Source organism: Lactuca sativa, chromosome 8 (genome assembly GCF_002870075.4).
Source record: "Lactuca sativa cultivar Salinas chromosome 8, Lsat_Salinas_v11, whole genome shotgun sequence".
NCBI lineage: Eukaryota > Viridiplantae > Streptophyta > Magnoliopsida > Asterales > Asteraceae > Lactuca > Lactuca sativa.
Genome location: NC_056630.2, coordinates 220132023 through 220154848, shown reverse-complemented (window position 1 = coordinate 220154848; position 22826 = coordinate 220132023). Strand labels below are relative to the sequence as shown.

Below are 22826 nucleotides of genomic sequence, written 5' to 3'. Positions count from 1 at the left end.
ACTTGAATACTCTACTCACAGCTTGCTAATGATGTTAACTAGGATTACTAGTATATCTACTAAGCCTTCCCACAACATATGTTATATCAAGCCTAGTACTAATCATAGCATACAATAAACAACCAATAGCCCTTGAGTATTCAAGTTGAGACATTGGAGATTCTATATAAGGTAGAACCTTAAGACTAGGATCTATAGGAGTGCTAAAAGGAGAACAATTCTCAAAGTTAAACTTTTTCAATATCTTCTCAATGTAATGAGATTGAGAAATTGAAATCCCATTGTTTCCTTGTTTAATTCTTATACCAAGAATTAACTCAGCCTCCTTCAAAGTCTTTCATTTCAAAATTAGAAGATAAGAATTTCTTGGTTTTATCAACTTCTTCTAAATCAGTACCAAAAATCAACATATCATCCATATATAGACAAATCATAAATCCTTTACCAGAATATCAAATTTGTTATATACACACTTCTCAGCTTGGTTTAATGCAAAACCATTGGACAAGACAACATCATCAAACTTTTGATGCCATTGTTTTGGTGCTTGTTTCATACCATATAATGTTTTCCTCAACTTGCACACTTTGTGTTCATTTCCAGGCATCACAAACCCTTTAGGTTGTTTCATGTATATTTCCTCATCCAAATCACCATTCAAGAATGCAGTTTTCACATCTATTTGGTGAATCACAAGACGATGTATAGCTACAAGAGCTAATAATAATCTAATTAGAAATAAGAGTATAAGTATCAAAGAATTCAATTCCTTCATTTTGCCTAAAGCCTTGGGTAACCAATCTGGCTTTATACATATCAATTGTGCCATCCACCTTCATTTTCCTTTTGAGGATCCATTTACATCTTAATTCCTTGCAACCGGGGTCAAATGCTGACTCTAGTTGAGTACACACTTCTACTAAACCATGCATTCTTACCTGCCAATGTAAGGTACCGGTTCTTTTTAAACAAAGAATATGGGAGCCTATTTTCATCTTTCACAACATGCTTATATTAACTTTAAAGCTCACATCAATTGTTGAAAATGTATATTTCTTATTCTTATTTTGTTACTACCGGAGACATAAGAAAACTTTCTAATAAGGGCGTTCATGTCTTTTGTACAACCTATCTTTTATATTATGTCATGTCATCTCTTGTTTTGTCTATTAATTTTTTACAAAGGTATACACACACATGTAACCTCATAATTTCATTATATATAACATCCAATTTTAACATTAAGTTTATTATTTTCGAAAATAAGATCATAGTTACCGATTAAAAAGATGGAACCAAGAACCAAACACAACATCAATTTTTTTTTTCAAAAACAACATTATACATCCAAATTATAAGTATTCAACTAAGAACCATACGAATGAATAAAAACATATAAAGTTGAAACAATATCAAACTTACAGATTAAAAGGATTTAAGGAAGAAGTACATATATTTATTCGACTAATCAGACTGATGGGAAGGTTGAAGTTTTTTTGCATTTGTTTTCTGCGGATGAATTATGACATAATGTTTGTGTAAATCGATTATTAAAAAGGTTTGAAATATATATACAAGTCAATATGATGAAAATTAGCAGGTAATCAATTGAAATCTTATTTAAACTTAAAATAGAAGATATCATGTTTGAAAGTGTATTGGTTCATAATAATATCCGAAACTTTTGAAATTTGAAATTAATAGTTTCTGAGATTTCAACATATAATATATTTGGAAAGCAATTTTGAATGAAAATAGAGCCTAAATTTAAGGCTTATATTAATAAGGAATCAATTTTGTAGTTGTAAGTTTGGAAAGAATTCAAGTGTCATTTTTATTCAATTCCTGCATTTAATTTCCTAATATAACGAATTGACTTCTTGTTTGATCAAGGTGACGTAAGCAAATTGATCTAAGGGTGTAAAACCTATAAGGAAAACACAATCAATGGCCCAGATTATTTTAGATGATGTCATAAGGTTTCTCTTTTAATAATATTTAGAGATATTTACAGACAACTACAAACGAAAAGATTAATAAATAAGTAATTCCATTTATGCTAAAAATAAACTTAAAATTATATTCATATTACATATATATTACATATAGTGAGATGGAATTCTAAGATGATTCTATTGATCGAACAATAGATATAAAATTTGAAAACATTAAGGAAATGGACGCCGCTTGTGTTTTGCCTAAAATTTGTGTAACCATCAAATTTTTGTTAAAGTGATTGTTTAGGTCTAAGCAACCTCTCTAAGTTTTTCAGTTGAACCGTAAAATTATTAGTTATATGATAAATAAATTTTTATTTAGAAAAAATTCCATCGACAAATTTATATATTAATTTTTCTAACATAAATTGTCAATGTTTTACCTGAACATGGATGAATCTAATAAAAATAGAAAGCAAATTAAGACATAAAGTGTACATCATGTATGGTAATTTTCTTTAAACATGTATTTGTATATTTATAAACCTTAATTTATGATATCGAATAAAAAGCAAGTGATTACATGATTTATGAAAAAATAACACATAGAAGCCATGTTAGCTTTGTAAAATTAAGACGTCTACTCTGATTCTTTTATATATAATTCTTGGGAATGAAATATTATTTCGATACTTTTATAGTCAACTTGATAGATTGTAATCGTCACCGTTCTATATATTAAATGTTAACATTTGGAAATCAAGTGGTAATATATTAAATGTTAAACATTTGGAAATTAAGATAACGACGCATATTACTTGGGACTTAAATCATGCATATATATTGCCTTTTAGAAAACAAAGCCATCATACATTAAGTACACATATTTGTTCATAAATTTCATCATACTAAAGTACTAATAATTCCTTCAATTTCATGGAAAAATGACGAATTGTTTACATTATGGTGTTTTTAGAAGGAAATGGGACAAGGACCTTGAAGTTGTTTGGTACAGGAAATGTTAAGTTCATGGAAGATGCATCAGGAAAAACATTTTGGCAGAGTTTTAATACACCAACAGATACGTTTCTTCTTGGAATGAAGTTGGACAAAAGCTTAATGTTGACATCATGGAAGAATCTGAATGATCCAGGAACTGGAAGCTACCTATTTCGGCTAGATAAAGGAGGCGAGCAATACGTTATTATGAAAGATACAACATATTACTGGAAAAGCGGAAACCCAAAGAATAGCTCCGATGACAACGCAATGCTCCCCGATGCGTTGAGTTTGCTATCAAACACAACCACGGGAGATAATTACTCAAGGTTGGTAATGAACTACACAGGCCATGTACAATATTTGAGTTGGGAAAAAGCGAGCAAACAATGGGTTTTGGAATGGGAAGCGCCTAGAGATTATTGCAGCGAATACCATGTGTGTGGGTCATATGGGATGTGCAACCAAACAAATGATCCTCAGCCATGTCGTTGTTTGACTGGATTTCAGCGTGCTTCACGTAGGGATCCTAAGGCTGGATGCAAGAGAAAATCAGAAATCTGTGAGACTACTACAGATACATTCCTGAATCTTACTCTGATTAGTGTCGATGATACAGATGTCACCTTCCAAAAATCAAATAATGAGTCGGTATGCATAGAGAAGTGTCTGGAAAGCTGCCTGTGCGTAGCATATGCTTATACGTCACAACCAGAGGAACAGCTAGTGGATGAAAGCCGCCATGATACCCAAGGTTGTTGGTTCTGGAATTCTCAGCTTTATAATCTCAAAGCACCGGGCAGACATAATATCTCCATCCGTGTTGCTGCAGGTACTTCTTAATATCTGTCCATTTGACTTGCAACAGTTGTGAACCGATTGTAACTTTCTCAGAATTTGCATAAGAATGATATATAAAAAGAAACTAATGAGAGATGATCATATCTATAAAATTAAGAGCAGATGAGTTTGTCAAGAAAACATACGAAATTATACCCGTTTCATTTCTAAATCAAGCAATATATAAGCACCTGACTTGAATTCTTGTATTCAGGGCATCAAGTCAAAGGGCGATCAGAATTTCAGAAACTTGTTGTTCCTCTGGCTGTTGGTGTTTCTGTTTTGGGGGTTATATTTTTGTGTGTGGTTGTGTATATATCTTATAGAAGATTGGTGAATAGAATAGCAGGTACGTTATTACAAATACTGTAGATAAAAACATTTTTTTTCCTTTAAAAATGTATTCTTTGTATATTTATATACCAAGGCTTACCATCACCTATTTTTGGTTTCATCTCAGAAGACACCAGACGTAGGATTGAACTTGAGTCCAATATTATGAGCTCGTCTGTCAATGAGTTACCTCGTCCAGATGACTCAAGAGAAGCTAATGAGTATCAAGATGGTGGCGTGCAACAGTTTAATTTGGAAGAAATTAAAGAAGCCACTGGAAACTTTTCACAGGAGAATTTTCTTGGAGTAGGTGGTTTCGGTAGTGTGTATAAGGTACATATATATATATGATCCAAATTACATTTGGTTGATTAATTAACTCCTCTATGAAAGTTAGTAACATGTGTGAGTTCTTCAATAGGGTGAGCTGGGAGGAAGACAAGTTGCAGTCAAAAGGCTCACAAGTACCACCGGACAAGGCCAAGAGGAATTTAAAAATGAGGTTTCCGTGATTGCAAAACTGCAACACAGGAATCTTGTTCAACTTTATGGGTATTGTGCCGATGGAGATGAAATGATACTTGTTTATGAGCATATGCCAAATAAAAGCTTGGATTCAATTTTATTTGGTTTGTTTCTCGATATCATATGCGTATATTTGTGAAAATAGATACACTTGTTATAAATAAACTTAGAAAAACTTATGAATATCATTTTTTTTTGCAAGATCCAAATCATAAAGCATCATTGGATTGGCGAACCAGATACAAAATCATCTCGGGCATTACGGCTGGTCTAAGCTATATGCACCACGATTCTCGGGTCCGAACAATTCATCGGGATTTCAAAACAGGCAACATCTTGCTTGATGAGGACATGAACCCCAAAATTTCGGATTTTGGTTTGTACAAGATCCTGAGTGGAAATGAAACAGGGGAAACAGCTAAAAAAGTGTCCGGAACCCCGTAAGTTTCTTGATTTCACAAATTAAGTCAACACTGCTATGGATTTTTCAATGTTTGTGCTGTGACAAAACAACTCTTGTTATTGATTATATTCTTAAGTGCACAAACGTGGCTCCTCTAACAACATTTTTTTTGTGCAATTTGTTTCTCAGTGGTTATATTGCTCCAGAGTACTCAGAGAATAAGGTGTTCTCCACGAAATCCGATGTTTATAGCTATGGAGTCGTATTGCTTGAGATAGTAAGTGGACAAAGAATTTCCAAATTATACCTATCCGAGGACTGTTGGAGGAATCTTATAGCACAAGTAAGTTGTATAAGATTTAATTATGAAGTTGTAATCTACACAGTTTAATTATATCTCATGTATAATTTGTATGTATATATCTCAGGCTTGGAAATTATGGGTTGAGGGTAAGGCGCTTGAGTTGATGGACCCAACACTGATGGATACATGCAATCCACATGAAGTGTTGAAGTGTATTAACATTGGACTCCAATGCGTAAACAACCAAGCTGATAAACGACCTCCCATGTCAAATGTGATTTTGATGCTTGGAAGTGAACCCGACACCCTGCCAAATCCAACAGATCCAACTGATCAAGACTCGCAAAAGGATCATGCCATTGCTTCTTCCTCTGGTTTGCCTAAAGAGGAACCACAATTTAGCAAAAACATGATGGATATTACTGTAGTACACCCTCGTTGACACTTAATTTATTTCTTTTAACCATATATGAACTTGATTTTAGTGTGAGCTTTCCAGTCAGATAAGAGTATTCATCGTTAAATCAATTCTTAAATACTATCTGAAATCCAGGTCAATATATATTTTTTAGAACGGCCAAGTTAACTATAAAGAAAAAAACACAGACCACTACAAAAACAGTTATAAAACCCAGTTAAAGGCTTGATAAAACCCGGTTTTCAACTGGGTCTTAAGCTCAGCGAATCTTATGCAGAAACCTTGATAGGACCCGATTTTACAACCGAGTCCATGGATTCTTTACAAAAAAAAAATACTGTAAGTAGACTAGTAGAGATGAAATATTTTGTAAATGTGGACATGCCAAATAAAACAAGTACATAACCATAACAGGCATTAATAAAAACAATATTAACAAAAGAACATCTCTTACAAAAAAATATAAAAAAAAAAAACATTAATTAGGTAAGTTGTTACTACATCACAAAACTTGTATTAAAGAAAGAACATCACCATGATCCCATCATCCCAAACATCGAGCATAGCAGTTATATCTTCTATTATCACTGCAAAACAAATACAACAAATAATAAGGGGGTGTTTGGATAGGGAAAAAATAGGCTTCTTATTGCTTATTGTTTAATCCCACCACAATAAGCAAATTTAAGTGTTTGGATAGGAGCCTTTAAAAATCAGTTTATTGCGGTACGAATAAGCTAAATAAGCTGATTTTAATAAGCAAAGGTGGGAATGCTTATTGCTTATTGGTCATTTTACTCATATAAGCAGTTTTGTTTGCCAAACACTTAAAATGCTTATTGCTTATCGCTTATTCCCACCGCAATAAGCTAATCCAAACACATTTTAAAAAAATGTTTATTCCAGCCGCAATAAGCTAATAAGCTAAAAACTATTTATCCAAACACCCCCTAAGTTTTTTCCATCATTAGATGACAACTAAATTTAAACAATTTCAAGAACATGGTATTTTTTTTTCTATGATAGGAAATTACATCATAATGCCAAGGTAATGGATGCACACATAAAAAATACTATCATTAAACTAAAAGTATGAGATTATAAATATTGATAACTAACCATATATCATTAAAAGTAGGATGTTGCAATCTCTTGTTCCCACTAAGGTTTCTTGCCCCGATACCCATGTGCCCCTAGTATGGCAGGATTCTTTAGAAGCTTTAAGCTCGCCCTTTTTACCTGAAATATAGAAGTAACTAATATAGTTAAACCATTACAACATACATAAGCAATGCTCTCAAAAAAACATTTAAGTCTAACGGACTTACGATTCCTATAACGATACCCTCTCCTTGAAGTTTTGCATTGTAGCCCTATCCAGATGTAGTAGGTGGGTATCAAGTGGATCTCTTTCCTTCTTCAAGAAATAGTTTTTAAGCCTCTTCTTAAAGGCTCTGCACTAGATGTGGCAGTGATTGTTGTTGCTGCTGAGCATCCATCATATTCATTCGAAAGGACGTTTATGAAGAAGAATATTAGAACATCATAGAAGTTCCATATGTATAAGAAAATTGCAAAGTAAGGGGTTTTTTGGTTTAAATCATCTTTTTCGACATTTTATGGAATCACACAATCAAATATTGGTTAATTAAGTAGAAAAAACCAACAGAAATTGACTTAATGAGCAATACCTGTTGGAAACCATCTTATATCCTTTTCTCACTACAAGCATTTGGCAAGTGATGAATGTTCCTACTAAAAATGAAGTTGTAGCAAGATACACCTCTGGTGTCTCTGAATTAGTATGCATGGTCAATTGTTGCTGTGAACATATCAACCATATGTCAAGTAATAAAAAAGTAGATCGGAGTCAATTAACTGAAATTTAGGGTTTCGTTAGTAAATCTATGTTCAGAGTCTATTAAATGTTTACTTTTATTCCCTAAAATCAGACAGATCGCAAATACCCAACTCGTGTTAACATGAGCCTTATTAAGAGACTATTGATTGGACAATGCGAATCTTCAGGTTATGCATTATTGATGAACTAGAGGTAAGAAATAGATATCATGGTGGTAACAAGGAGAAGTGATGTTACTTACGCCAATTGAAGCGCGGCGGAAGAGAGGTCGTAGTGCTTTTTTGATGGTGGTCCGGTGGTGGTAAGGAGAAGAGATAATGATGACTCGAGATTTTTCAATTTTCACCGTGTTTGGCCCCGTACGAGAGAAGTGAAGGCATTAATTAGGAGTTCGGAAAAGGAGAGACGACATTGATTTTGCTACGGTATTGGTGGGAACCGGGAAGGATGAAATGATCTGACTAGGGTTTCTAGCGTTTTTGGTGATGAAGGAGATAAGTCGGGATGCGAAATGGCGGAATGGAAAGGGCGCTATTTTTCAACAAATTTCACAAAAATTAGGCAGGCCGTAAATTAATGCTTGCCATTTTCTAATTTAATATATGTTGAATTCCTTTATTTAACCCAAATTATATTATATTATATATACTATCAATTTCTAAAATCCTTAGTAACAGTCAAGTTCTTTCTCTTTCTTATTTGGCCACACAAGTCTTCTCCTTTCTCCTGAACGTCGGTTGCCCCTTTTTTCCCTCTAGTAAGAGGTCGGTGTTTTGGATTTACTTGCTGATTTGTTTCTTTTCCTTTGTGCTTATCTTCTTCTCATCTGCGTCTGCGTTGGTTGTCGCTTTTTCTTCCAATCAATCAATGGCAGTGGAGAATCCTATTGGAGGAGAAGGGCGGCACAATAAAAAAAAGAAAAGATAAGAATCGGAAAACATATGGCGGTGTAGAATGAGAACTAATTTCATTTTGGCCTCTCTGTTTTTCTTAACGTCGTTTTCTGCTCTTCTCTGTCTGCTTCTGCTGCTTTCCGTCTCTGTTCCTCTTTATGCACCTTTATCTTCTCCACCACCTACCCTGCTCTCCTTTCTTCTTGCCTCTGCTGCTTCACCTCCTCTTACACCAACGGTAGATAATTGTGTTCATGGGTTCTGATTTTGATTGTTCTTTACAAAGATGGAGGCGATGATGAAATTTGTTTGTGATTCGATTTTCTTCTTCACCAGTTTCGATTGGCTTTACATTGCTGGAAGGTAGCCGGTCGGTGGTGGTGTGGTGTCGATTAAAACTCATGGAAGTGGAAGCAATTTGGTTATTTTTCAAACCTTTTTTGTAGAAATCCAAAGAATTTATGATTATTTTCTTTAAATCTGTTTTTGGTGTTCATATTAATTGTTCTTCTTCGTGCAGTCAAAAATCGTTGATAGATGTTTCAGATTGAGTCATCGTCAGACTAGTCACCACCACCTACGTTTGTCTTCGTCCATGCTCCGACGAAGCGTGGATTGGGGAGGAACGATTGATTCTACCATTCAACACAGTGATATAACGACCGGTTCCCTCTCCTTCTGCCAGCTCTTTGTTCGATCTCCATTCTTGCCCTAAATCCCACTAACGATTCGAAGACAAGATCATATGGTGTTGAAGCGAATCATCAGAGAATGCTTCCCAGTTGTTTCTGATGGTTTAATCCGTAAGGTTTATCTGCCTTAGTCTTGTGTCTTTCTTGAATCGATTTATGGACCCAATTTATTATTTTCGATTCAAGTTCAAGCCTGCTAAACAATCAAAACTCAATCTGAAGGTGTACAGTATCTCATCAAATTTCTTCAAGTCATCATGAAGCTGGTATACAAATACGCGCAAGAAAGACCTGTAATGTTCTCAAGCTTCCAACCCGATGTTGCCTTGATCATGAAGAAACTTCAAACTAAATACCCAGTTAGTATTCTTTAATATTTAATCTCTTTTCGAATTCCATTATGAATACTGCTAATCAATTCAAAAAAATCCCTTTAGGTTTACTTCTTGACAAACAGAGGAACCGTGATATTCGATGATGTTCGAATGAATTCGTTGGAAGAAGCCAAGAAGCTTGCAATCAATGGTGGATTGGATGGAATCGTTTTCGAAGTAAAGAATATTTTCAGATACCCTTCGGTTGTAAGAGAAATCAAAGAATCACATCTTTCTCTCTTGACTTACGGAAAATTGAAGTAAGTTTGTCAAATCGTTTCCGTTTATCAATTTGAAATTGAATACACGATGTGTTGCTATTTGCTAATGAAATCAATTTGATGTAAAACAGTAATGTTCCTGAAGCTGTTCATGTTCAATATCTAATGGGCGTTGAGGGTCTTCCCTCATAAACGTTGTTGCTGTAAGTAAACACTAAACCACTTCCATATTCGTTATAATCGTATCTCAATTCGAATTCTTTGTTAATCTTTTCTTGATCTTATGAATGCTCATAGACCGGTGGATATTGCGAAGACATGATCCCTACGGTGTGTTTTCTTTTCTTCCAAAATTAATTAATCTCACTAACAATAACACATAGTAAGTTAATTCCTTCAACAACATCATGAATCTAATTAAAAAAAATGTCAAATTTCAGGTGGGATTTAATATGAGAAAAGTAACAAAAAGAGGGTATTTTGGTCGAAAATAGAAGGTTATAATATTTTTTTGGAATTTTTTTCCTTCTACACCTACGACTCAGATTTCCATGTTTCAATTACCAATTACAGTTTTCGATTAAAAATAGTGATAAATGTAGGAAGGAAATTTGATTATGTGATTATACTAATTATATAGTAACACAGGCCATTTGTTGACCATTATGCCCCTGGTCATTTAAAGTTTTTTTTTTTTTTTTGCATTGTTTTGGCTTTCACTTTGTTTTTTTGGTTTGTATTTTTGTCATAGTAAAAAATACGCAGCTCATAAACTATTTTTTGGCTATCACAATATTTTTTTTTTACCAAAAATGACAATGCACTTTAGTTTTTTTTTTTTAAATAAAAGTTGTGTGCTTTTTAGTATTAATCAGGTTTGTTATAGATTGTCTTATCATTGAATCTAACAAATTAGTTTGAATGGTTATAGGAAACGAATGAGAAGAAATTGGAGCTTTGAAAAGGCAACAAATGACACTTTTGGGTAAGCAACACAATATATTTATATGTTTTTTAATCGAGTTAATGTAATTTTTTTCATTTGTTTTGTTCTGATGTTTGTCGCAGGAGGAAATAATTATCCATGGAAAGTGTCTTTTGCTTGAACTTCCATTGACATAAATATGCCTAGAGATGGTATGTCGATATCTTATGTAGAGTGTTGTGGATTATTTTATCTCAACTTATTCATAATTTTATTTTTTACAATTAAATGTATGGATACTTTTGTACATGCGAGTATATGGAACATGATAAATAAAATATTTTCCCATCTTTATACTTCTAATCTTTCTTCGTGTATCGATCTATTGTATTGTAAAAAATAAAATGACAGAATTGTCCCTAATATGAATTAATGTTATTTTTTTTATTTAAATTACATTTACTCTTTCATTTTGATTGTTAATGTTGTTTTTCTGTTTTGTTTTTTTTAGAGTAAATAAGCCAAACTGACTGTAGGATACAAAATTACCATTTTGCCCTTTCTTCATTTGTATGTAATTTCAAAGAAATACCTTTGGAGCCTTCCAGTGTGGACTACCCTTTAAGGAAAGAACATTTGAATGAGCAGAAAGCTGTAAAGCCACAAAAGGGATAACAAATAACTATTAGGACACATAGAACACTTTTTTTCCTTTCCTTTATTGTTAATTAATATAATATTGATAATTGATAAATATATAATAGAAATTATTTTTCAACTCACATGTTTTGCTAATCCAAAGTCTGCTACCTTCACTACCCCGGATGCATCATCGAGCAAATTTGCTCCTTTAATATCCCTATAAATATAATAGAGATATATCATCTACTTATAGTTGCAATTATCAATATGTATGTGAAGAGAAATAAATCATAAATCAATATCAATAATAATAAATTAATAATCACCTGTGAACTGTTTTCTTGCTGTGTAAGTAAGCCAATCCTGAGAGAATATGATGTGTGAAATTTCTAACTACAGATTCTGTTATTTTGTGGCGGGATGTGTGCAGAATTTTATCACTACGATGGATTCTTTTAAGTTGAATATGGTGCATGTTGATCAAGTTTTTCCTTTGCTTTCTGATTTGTCGGGGTCGTTGAACAAATTGTCGATTTTTCCCCCGGATTTTGAAGGGAAGGTCAAGATGAAAGACTGGCTTGGGAGGTTGGCGAAAATGGGGGCGGCTGATGAGTTGACTGAATAACAGTCCAGGCAACTGCATTTTCACTTGGAGTCTTCCTATAATTCTTTTATGGATACATTGCCTACTGATGGGACATGATTTTCACTCATGTAATTTTCTAAAATTGTTGGTTTGTTAAAGTACATTGCTATTATGGGTATAAAATATAAGTACATTGCCTATATTGATAAAAAGAGTAGTCAATTGCTATTCCTTGCAATTTGCCCTTTTAATTTGAAGTCATTAAGATAGAATGACAAAAGTCGGCGACTTCTTCACCCGATTTCCTACAGTAGTCCTTCATGGACGTAGTAGTAAAGAGGTATGTCGTATATGTGGTATATGAGTTTTTTAGTTTTTTTCATTTCATAAAAATTTATAAATTTCTGAATGAATCCTAATTGACTTTGCTTTTTGTCACTTCGAATTAGATATACAACCTGAAAGAAGAAAAAATAAAATGACTCAGCGCCAACAGGCACGCATGACTCCCATCTAGTTTTATACAATTGATGGAAAATATAAATTTCATCATACTATTAATATTATATTTAATATTTCTATATTTATGTTAAACTAATTAATTGTATTTCTGGAAGTTAACTTACATTTATCAGATTTTATGTTAATGCAATGGTTGATTTGTTAATTTGTTATTTTATTTGGAAAAAAGAATATTACCTAAATTAAATTTTAATTACTATAATAATAAAAAAATTTATTATAAAATTAAAGAGTAAATACATAAAGTTGAAATTTATCAAAATGAAATGTGCATTATTTATAATTATAAGGTTGTATGTTAGTTTTAATACATTGTTGGGTGTCGAACCATTTGCACTTTAACATGGGTGCAATGCTGCTGAAATCATATTTCAATTATCAAACTTCTTGAATGACACCAGAACACAAGTGTTTAGTGATCCTTGACCATGAATCATGATTAAATCCACATAATTATGTAATTGATTTTAACATCCCGATTTCCAAGTATATTTTAAAATGTTTTTTATTCATTTTATTGAAGGAACTAGACGAGTTGGAGGCCCCAACTCGTCGTCGCAGTATTCATCCCTCCTCTGCAGCATTTTTGGAACCTGATCGTCCCCGCAGTCTCTTAACACCGCAAGGAACATTTGTTCTTCAATTAAACCACTCTCTCGATTCCATCGTTATTTTCCAAGGTCATCGTTATATTCTGTCACCATCGTCATTTATCGACCCAATCACCGATTTCAGGGGATATCCTTGTGGGAGATTAGCTATTTTCTTGATTTTTAGATTGGAATCTAGAGTTCATAAGGTAAATAATTGTTTTTGATTGTTCATAATCTAGGGTTCATGTGCTTTACTTCTGTTATTGTTTGAAATCTAGTGCACACAAGCCTTTTAAAGGGTTTCTACATACCAATATCTCCTTTTATTCCCCAAAAGGTTATACAAACTGCCTTTTATACCATCGGTTCTAAAGTCTATTTTTCTGTAGTCCAGATCCCTTAATGCAAAGAGACGTGGCTTTAACAAAGGATTTTTCATTCCTTGGTGTATCAAGGTTTGTTCAATCTTTTTATGTTCATAAGTAATCTGTATGAGTTTTTTTTAATGTTTGTGTGTTGTGGAGGGAATACAACATGAGCAAACAAATGGGCAAAACATGCCAATCATTTTTGCTTGTCCAACTGATTGGTGTGTTTGTTAATCCTGGATTTGTATAAATTTTTATATGTTAAAATTTTACCTTATTATTGGTATCAAAACAAACACATGAAGGGTGAAATCCTGGATATCCATATTCAACCATGTTATTTACTAGTTTGAAATCAGATTAAAGCGCTTAATTACTAAATTCTAGACACCATATTCCAACATGTTATCATCTATAGTTCTATCTATCGGTATGATTTTGTTTTTTTTTTAATATTAAAGAAATGTTCGTTATAGTGTCTCTTTCAAAATAAAATGTATTTATGGATAAGATCTCATGTTCTTTTGTTTGTAAATCGTATTCCTTTTTCCACTATAATTTTGAAAATGAACGTTTAAATGTCCTTCAAAAGTAAGTAAATAGATCCGACACATATAAAATGCGGTTAATCCCGCCGTAGACCAAGCTATTATTCCAAAAATAGGTGAATACAACCAACTATCATTAAGAATTTCATCTTTGGACCAAAAACAAGCAAGGGGTGGAATACCGCAAAGAGAAAGTGTACCTAATAAAAAAGAATTTTTAGTAATTGGTAGATGTTTTGTTAAACCTCCCATAAGCACCATATTCTGACTTTTTTGCATGCAAGATAACACATTCTACTTATAAATTTTTTTATTATATACTTTGATTAAACAAATTTATATATTAGAGAAGAGCATTTACTTTCATAATCATATATATCACTTACATCAATTTTGTTTTCCAATTTTAATCAAGTATATGAATTATTTCACTTTCTTTGGTCTATGATCAAATTAACCAACAATTTTGGTTTAAACCTTGTCTGGAATTACATTTACACCTCTATCATACAGGTATGCATGTAGCTGTCTTGATCCAAACTAAAGATTGGAATGGCTGCTGGGAAGCCTGCTTGGACTTTGAAATATTTGTGTTTGGTCATTTGGAATGTCACACCCCCGAACCGTAACGACAGAAATGTCTGGGGGCGTATGACGTCATTGTGCAGTATCATAACAATTGAATGGTAATGAAACATAGCAAATCCAAACTTCATACATTAAGATAACAAACCTACATAGTTTTTACATCATGTATTCGTTCTCTAATAACACAAAAGAGACATTAGTAAGTAAATTCCAAACTACAACAAAATAATCAAGAATTTGCGATCCATAAGCTTGCTTACTGTTTTCCTGAGAATACAAGTCGTTTGAAAAGCGTCAACATATAATATGTTGGTGAGTTTATTCATATAAAAATTTGTGATAGTTTAGACACCCAGAAAATCCAGTATTTTCTTGTCAAAATAGTTGTAAGTCTTATTTCCAATCAGGTATAGTTGCATGTGTGTTTTAGTTTATCAACTTTCGAAATTGTATAAAATCGTTTTCTCCCCCAGAAAATCCTATATTTTCTGATATACAAAAATAGCAGTCTTAAAACCCTAACACTTGTGTGATAAAGTCTCATTTGATATATTCAAAATCATAAATGATGATGAACAAAAGATGTGATCCGGGTAAATTGTGTAATCGTTTGTGGTCTTAAAACCCTAAGACCGGGGTAGTGTGAGTAATCGACGGATGTTTGTGGATAATCCACGCAATGCATGTGGACGATCGACACAACGAATGTGGACAATCAACACCATGCATGGGGGCGATTAACACAATGTGCAAACTGTTTGTAATGTGTTCCCACGTAAAATTTCTAAACAATATTGTTATATTCTAAGTGAGTCGTTATAATCATACTAATATGGCGGAGTGCCTGTCTTAAAGTTCTTTAAGCGTTGATTTCGTTGAAGACGTTTGGCACCCTAGACTGGTCTGTCTAGTTGTAGCGAACAACGAAGGTGCGGGGTGTCAACCCCGTATAGATCTACACACATATTCCCGCTTTTCCTCCAGCAGACTCTAGTTATAACTCTTACAGGACTTTAAATGCACACTATTATATAGGTACGGTGAAGATGCGTCTCACTAGAATCCTAACAAACTTTTGCGCTAATAGTTGTAATCGTTGACTAGATATATCATTTTCATTTCTTAACATTAGTTGTGCTCGTTGACTAGGTGTTTCGTTTTGTTTCGTTTATTGAAAATAATCCACTTTGAATCATATTTATCAAAAATGAGCCAATGTTATCGATGTTGGCAAAAGTGACACTTCATTTATAAATAAGACTCACATTTGTCAAAAGGTGTCATGAGTGATCCAAAAATACGAGAATTGTTGAAAATAGCCCATTTATTCTAAAATGCTTATTTTAGACTCGTTTTTAAGAAAATGTTCAAAATGGCCTTTATTTATCAAATAGATCCATTTTTTGGCCCATTTTAATTGAAATCTTCATTAATAGCTCAAATTCATCCTATATTTCAAAATGGCCCTAATATATATATATATATATATATATATATATATATATATATATATATATATATATATATATATATATATATATGGCCGAAAATGGTCCAAAAATAATAATCTTTTCATACTTTTACATTTTTAAAATATTATGTCCAGCAACTTGCTTAAGTCATTTCTTTGAGCAAATCCTTGTGAATCTTGACATAAGGTTTATGAATTTTAGTTCATATAAACACTAGTTTTTTATTTCTAATCAACAAATAATATGTGAAATATAGTCCAAACTCTTGAGACTTAACCCAAAATCTCGAGTTTTTGGACTTCTCATAAGGAGTTTCATAACCTTAAACACATACATCCTAACATACAAGTATAGACAAGCAATTATACCAACATTTCACAAGACCTTTGACTTGTATCCTTCTCCAAAATAGTGAAAATTCAAAAATAGGGGTATGCAGCTCACCTTGGGTAGAAGATAGTGTGGTTGAGGAGATGAGGTGAGAAATTGGAGCCTAGAACACTTGAAGGGTTGGATAAATCTCTTGAGGGTTTTTGTAACACCCTGCTCTGAAGGTATCCGTTTATGGATTTTAGAGGCCACGACTAGGGGCATTTTGGTCTTTTATGGGGTTTGAGTTTTATTCGAGAGCTTTTGGGTCGGGTGTGTCGTTAGAAGTGTAGGGCTTCTTGCCACCTTTTGTTGTATATAAGGTTCATTGGAAATGGACTCGGAATGAAGGAGTTATGACACTTTGAAGTTACTGACGTTATTGGCCCTTAATGGAAATAGATGACAAAGAAGGATCATGCATGCAATGTGGTAAGCGCGTGAGTATGCCCAACGTAAGGCTGGGTTACGCCCAGTGTATGAAAAGAAATGGTCGCGGGTGCCTTAGGCATACGCCCAACGTACAGGAGTATGCCCATTGTACGTTCAGAGTCCAAAAACCCTAACTTTTGGGGTAAGCCAATATATAAAGAACATAATGGTTCAAACCCTAGCCTCCTTATATGTTCCCCAACCTCAGAGAAACCCTAAAATGCCTCGTCTCTTCATCCTTGGGTGATTTTGGCTTCAAGAAGCTCATTTTGGTGGTGTAAACTTGGAAGAAGAAAAGAGGAAGTTGGCAAGGAAGAACTTGGGAAGTTGGAGCTTATAGATTTGGAGCAACATCAACATTTGGAACTCTTTGGAGGTATAAAGTTCATAGATTTACTTAAGAATTCTTAGATCTAGTTTAGTGTGGTTTTGGAGTTGTTGTGGTCCCAAGATTGGACCTTTATGATGAAAACTTGTGTTTGAGCTTAGGGTTGCCACCCTTAGAGCTTAAAGGGTCCCATAAGCAATAAAGTCTCCATCTTGAATGTCTTAATGGGTTCATGCATGAGATCTAGCCATTTCCATGGAAATATGGCTTTACATTTCAAGTTTGGGCTCTTTTGGTGGGTTGCAAGCCACCAAGTAGTCGACTTTATGGATTAAGTCATTAATGAGGACTTGGATCTATGATTTCAGCTTCTGGAGTTGGGTATTAAGCACTTAATGGGAAAGTGACTTACCATGGGATTACGTTGAGCGGACATGCAGGTACGCCCAACGTACACACCATTTAGCTTGTACGCTTAGCGTACATAGGAGTACGCCCAACGTACTCATCAGATTTGGGCTGGTCGAGTTTTGGGCCTCGGTTTTGGCCATGTAGTGAATTTTGGGTCTTTGGACCTTAGTGGGCCATTAAGAGTCAGCTAATATGGGTCAAGTATATGATTTGGGCTTAGATTAAGGTCCATTAGAGGGATTTGGCCCGATTTAGCAAATTGGGTCATTAGTGGGCCACTAGTGGGCTTGGGAAGCTTACCTAGTATTGGGCGTTAGTATTGGACCTTAGTTATGGACCAAGTTGGCTTAGGGGTAGAATGGTCATTCTACCCTATGAAGGGTTATTGAATTGGACTAAGTGATATTTTGGTATTGATAGCTCGGGGAGTCGAGGGATCAGCAGTTCGAGGATCTGCCAGCTAGCAACGAGGGGTTATTCATAGGATTCTACAGTCAGCTTTGCGAGGTGAGTTTTCTCCAGTAGGAACGGGTCTATGTGTGACAACCCGATATTTCAACTCTTTGTAATGACCTAAAAGGTCAAGTATTGTAACCACTTTTGAGTTAATAAAATTAACTTTCATAATAAAATGTCCAAATAGTTCTATTTAAATTCCTTCTATGTTTAAATGTCTTTAAACCATGATCGTACGTAAAAAGAACGCCCAAATCCGACTTCGTATATTGAAGTTATGATTTTTCCAAGTTCAGCTTAGCAACAGACAGCTAAAAACTCGAATCGGAGATCGAGCGACTTTTGGCCGGAATGACCTAAACGAGAATCGAAGGTCTCGACATTGGTATTTCAGCGGTAAAAAGTCTGACAAAAACCGACGTCAGATGAAGAAGTTATGAATTTTTGAAGAAATTCCTTAAACACGATGAGTTATAAAATAAATAATAAAAATAATTTCGGAATTTGCCAACGGAGTCTAAATGAAAGTTGTAGAGCGTAGTCTCACCTACGCGTGGATATAAAGACCATCGAAAACGGAGTTCGTATGAAGAAGATATGAATTTTTGAAGTTTATTAAATATAATTATATTTATTTAATTCAAAAATCAAGCATTATCCGAAGAGGAGTCAGCTTCCTCATCCGAGGTACGCGCTGCGTACCCCTGTACGCCCTGCGTACCCGAGGGCCTTGGCCTCTGATCGTCCACGTCGCCCTATGCGAGGCTACCGACCCGTCCGACCGACCCGTCCGACCCGCCGTCCCATCCGACCCGCCAGACTGATCCGTCCCATCCGAAGCTGAGGCAATCGAGGCTTCGGTCATGCATGACGTACGCGTACGCGCTGCGTACGAGCGTACGCCCCGCGTACGAGGCTTCTCAGACCCCCTATAAATAGCATGCGAAGGCTTCCGAAAAACTTGCTCATTTCTCTCCTTTCTCTCACGATATTGCCTCGTTTTCCGTGCCCGTTCAAACCCAAAGCTCTGGTCTTTTTGCTCAAGTCCCGAGGGTCGATTTTACTCCTGAGATTCCCGAGAATCCCGAGAAAAATCCGTTTCCCGAGACGAAACTCTGCCTGGTTTTCCATCTCGCTATCTTCAAACTTTCAAGTGAGTTCATACCCCTTAATTTATCTTTTAAATGTTCTATAAATTCTTTTATATGCTTTCAGGGGGGGATTACAAGTAAAACACACGAGTATTATCGTGTGTTACATAAAGAACTCTTTTATATGCTGTTATATATCCAAATCACATGCGATTTACAAACTTTATAAGGAACTTTCATATATATAACATATGTTAAAATAACATTCTATCTTTTGAAATATAAATTGTCGTAATGCATGCATAAACTAAACTTTTCTTAGATTATATGTATACTTGTCTATCTTGGACTCTACACCAAAAATCTATGCTTTCATAACAAATGATTCCTTTTTCTAGGTATTTCTAAACAAACGAGACACACTTTTAGAAAACTATAATAGGTATAGTTTTACGAACAAATTTCTAACTCTTATGTACTAGAAACATGAATTTCAAGAAGTCACTTTCGTATACAAGAACAAACGTAACATTTTAACAAGTAGATCTGTTTTTATACCACGGTTTTGTGAGACACTAACTTCATGTACGTTCGAGTACACATTTCAAGTCCTGTATTATATACCAGAATCCCTTGGAGGGGGAGCATGGTGTTTGTTTATAGATCTATACGGGCTTGACAACCCGCGCCCTGACTGTTAGCTGCAGTCCACCGTTTGGGGTGACAAACGTCATAACATTCCAACGCCTGAAGAACGTTGTGTATAGGCATTCCGAGTCAATAGTATGGTTATAAAACTCACATGGGGTATTAAAAATGCATTGATTTACAAGGTTTTCAAACACATTGGTTATTTTACACTTACATACATTTTTAGAAACAAACATTGGTCTTGAGTGAAGGCTACTTTTATACTAGTAGAAAATATAGGATTTTCTAAACACAAACAAACGAAGACAAAACATTTCATTTCATACAAACATTGTCACTTAAATACTTATGAAACTCACTAGCTTAAATGCTGATCTACTCTTTCAAAATTACTTGTATGTCCCAGGAAATCAGTAATTTCAGCTATTCTTTTTGCTTTTGATGAAGGGATGCTGCGGCGCCAGTTTAATCTCGTATTTTGACATCATATTGTAATTGGTTTTGAACGTGTAACTTTTGACAAATGTAAACTTTCAATTATATATATGATGGTTGTATTGCTTTCTTTACTATGTATTCATTTGTTACGTTACCACATGAAGTCATCCGCCCCCGAACGTTTCCGCCGTTCAGGTTTGGGGGTGTAACACTATGTCACACCCCAAAACCTAGAACGACGGAATACGTTCTGGGGTGGAGGACGTCATGTACAATATCATAACAATGCATAATAGTAAAAACCAGCAACAACATCCATTGCATTTATATAATAATTGTAATACAAGCATGTTCTGTATAGTTTGTTAGACACCAAAAAGTATAATCCAAAAATATAGAAGAGTCTTGTATGCGCTCCGTCTTCTCAAAAACTACATCTGTACCTGTCTATTGCTGACCTGAGAATACAAGTTATTTTGAAAACGAGTATCAGCATAGAGTTGGTGAGTTCATAAGAATTTAGTGTCATTTCTTGTATAAAATGTTTACAATCGTATAACATGAAAGTTGTTATTAAGTTTGAAAATAATGTGAATCTCTAGAAAATCCCATATTTTCTAAAAAGTGGTCTGCTGCTAAGACTTGGTTACTTGTAAGTTTGATCCTTTGAGTGTGTAAAAGTTTTTCCCAATTAGACTCATGATTATAAAAATATAATTTGGACTTCATTTGAACAAAGTAAATGGGAAGATGATGTATTATTCCAGCAGTATTACTGCCGATTAGATGGTAATTAACCGCAGACTCTAGGTAGTGATATGTATTTAATACACCTCTGGGAGTCTACTTTACCTACAGTTTGTAATTAGTTAGTTTAGGGTTCCGAATGTGAATACGTATGTAACCATGCAGATAGGCGATTGAATATATCATGACCCTCCAGGTCATATGTAATGTGGTAGCATGTTATCATTCCTAGGCCTAGTCGGCTCGGACTGTAGCTAGCAGTCGGGATGTGTAAGTGTCCGCCCTGTATGGATCTATACACATAGAGTTCGCTCTCCCTCCAGGAGAATATGGTTACATGGTGGAGGCGCAGTAAAGTGCCGTATGTAGAAATAATGTATCACATTTTGTATTAGTATGTTCTCTTGTATTAGTGTATAGTGTGCTTCCTAGTATAATGTATTTGGTATTCTTTTGTTATAGCATATAGTATTCTTCCTGTATAGTACTTAACATGTAACGACTCATAATATCACTAACTGTGGTAAGTATCATGGTAATAGTAGCGAGGAGTGGTATACCTTAACTATACCTATTATAGTTAAATAGCATGTTGCAGTCGTTCTTGGATACTCATAAATATTGAAATAAACAAAGGTATTCATATCCAACACAAATACATACAATATATAACTAAGAATTCAATGACAGTCGGACAGATAACAATATACCCCAAGACCCCAAATCAAACAAGAACAGGTAGTAAGGTGAGCTATCAGTCCTAAGTCCTTCAAGTCTTTCTTATATAAATATATTGGTGTGGATATATTTTAGAAACATAAGAAGTTTAAAAGAATTTGAAAATAGTTTTTATAACAAATTACATGAAAATGAGTTTGATAAACATTGAAAACAGTTTTTGAAGGCAAAACGGTTAAAAGTATAGAAATCCCTTTTTGATTGTAAGTTACGAATCACATGTGATTGATACTAATAATTGTTGGATTCAAATTGTATTCCCCCTATAAAAACATTTAAAAACATTTAAAAGGTTAATTAAGGGGTATGAACTCACATACAGCGAGTGGAGTGGATGGAATGACAAATAGGATGCTAGGTGTCAAGTGAAGACTTGAACACACTCTATGACCCTAGAAACATATGAAGACATATGTTTACATATAATTATTGACTAAACACTAATTAAACAAGTATAGACATCCTAATGCAAAGAAAATTGCTTTGGTAAAGTGTTAGGAGGCTATTAAGTTGCAAGGAAGGAGTGTAAGGCCTCACTATGGAGTTTACTCCTCAAATACTCACCCTAGGTGAGTTTACGGTTGAGGGACCAATTCCCCCATGAGTTTACGGCCATAAACTCACGGGAGGAGTGCATTTGTGCACTTTAAGGTCTCTTGCATCACTAAGAAGGGTTCTAAGGTTAAATCCATGCCTTGGGAAGTGGTTAGGGTTCAAAAGGGGCACTCCCTTGGAGTTTGCGGTCCTTGGACCACTCCTTGGGAGTTTACAGTCGTAAACACTAGGGTTTACGGCCATAAACCCTTTGGCACACTATTCCCTTCGTGTTTCGTGATCCTAAGCTCAATCATACAAGTTTCTAGTTCATTTAACATGCTAAGGAAGGAGTTAGGGGCACTAAAACACCCTTTATGGTGTTTACGGTGTTGGTGTTTACGGTTCATGAATATTCATGGACCGTAAACTCATGTTTACACTCTTAAAGGCACGATTTTGGGTTTCTAACTTCATGCATGGAAGTTTCTAAGTCAAATATGAGCATTAGAAGGGTTTTGGAGGGATTTCGGGGCTTCAAAACCCCTTTATGGGAGTTTACGGTTTTGGTAGGTGTTCCCAAATCG

At 34.5% G+C, this 22826-nt stretch overlaps 3 protein-coding genes and 1 long non-coding RNA gene across 5 annotated transcripts; 2 read left to right on the top strand and 2 right to left on the bottom strand.

Annotated features, from left to right (window-relative positions):
* Nucleotides 1–2900: 2900 nt before the first annotated feature.
* Nucleotides 2901–5850, top strand: LOC111900042 (G-type lectin S-receptor-like serine/threonine-protein kinase At4g03230). Its single transcript, XM_023895917.3, has 7 exons — nt 2901–3768; nt 3991–4125; nt 4204–4442; nt 4531–4738; nt 4837–5074; nt 5227–5380; nt 5466–5850. Exons 1-7 carry the CDS (start codon nt 2901–2903, stop codon nt 5781–5783), a joined length of 2160 nt encoding a protein of 719 aa, XP_023751685.2. The 3' UTR covers nt 5784–5850.
* Nucleotides 5851–6115: 265 nt separating this feature from the next.
* LOC111900044 (uncharacterized) lies at nt 6116–8188 on the bottom strand. 2 transcript variants are annotated; one of them, XR_002853106.3, is made up of 5 exons: nt 7862–8188; nt 7451–7581; nt 7088–7246; nt 6879–6998; nt 6116–6346 (listed from the first exon to the last, which is right to left on the bottom strand). It is a non-coding gene; the product is annotated as an uncharacterized LOC111900044 (long non-coding RNA). The 2 variants fall into 2 exon arrangements; XR_002853107.3 differs by having other exon boundaries at nt 7088–7243.
* Nucleotides 8189–9439: 1251 nt separating this feature from the next.
* Nucleotides 9440–10878, top strand: LOC128127918 (glycerophosphodiester phosphodiesterase GDPD1, chloroplastic-like). The gene is made up of 6 exons (XM_052766661.1): nt 9440–9564; nt 9643–9839; nt 9932–9978; nt 10666–10675; nt 10732–10785; nt 10869–10878. The coding sequence occupies exons 1-6, from the start codon at nt 9463–9465 to the stop codon at nt 10876–10878; spliced, it is 420 nt and encodes a 139-aa protein (XP_052622621.1). The 5' UTR covers nt 9440–9462.
* A 295-nt stretch (nt 10879–11173) lies between these two features.
* On the bottom strand, nt 11174–12010 carry LOC111900046 (mitogen-activated protein kinase kinase kinase 5-like). Its single transcript, XM_023895918.1, has 4 exons — nt 11694–12010; nt 11509–11584; nt 11318–11377; nt 11174–11218 (listed from the first exon to the last, which is right to left on the bottom strand). The coding sequence occupies exons 1-4, from the start codon at nt 12008–12010 to the stop codon at nt 11174–11176; spliced, it is 498 nt and encodes a 165-aa protein (XP_023751686.1).
* Nucleotides 12011–22826: the final 10816 nt, after the last annotated feature.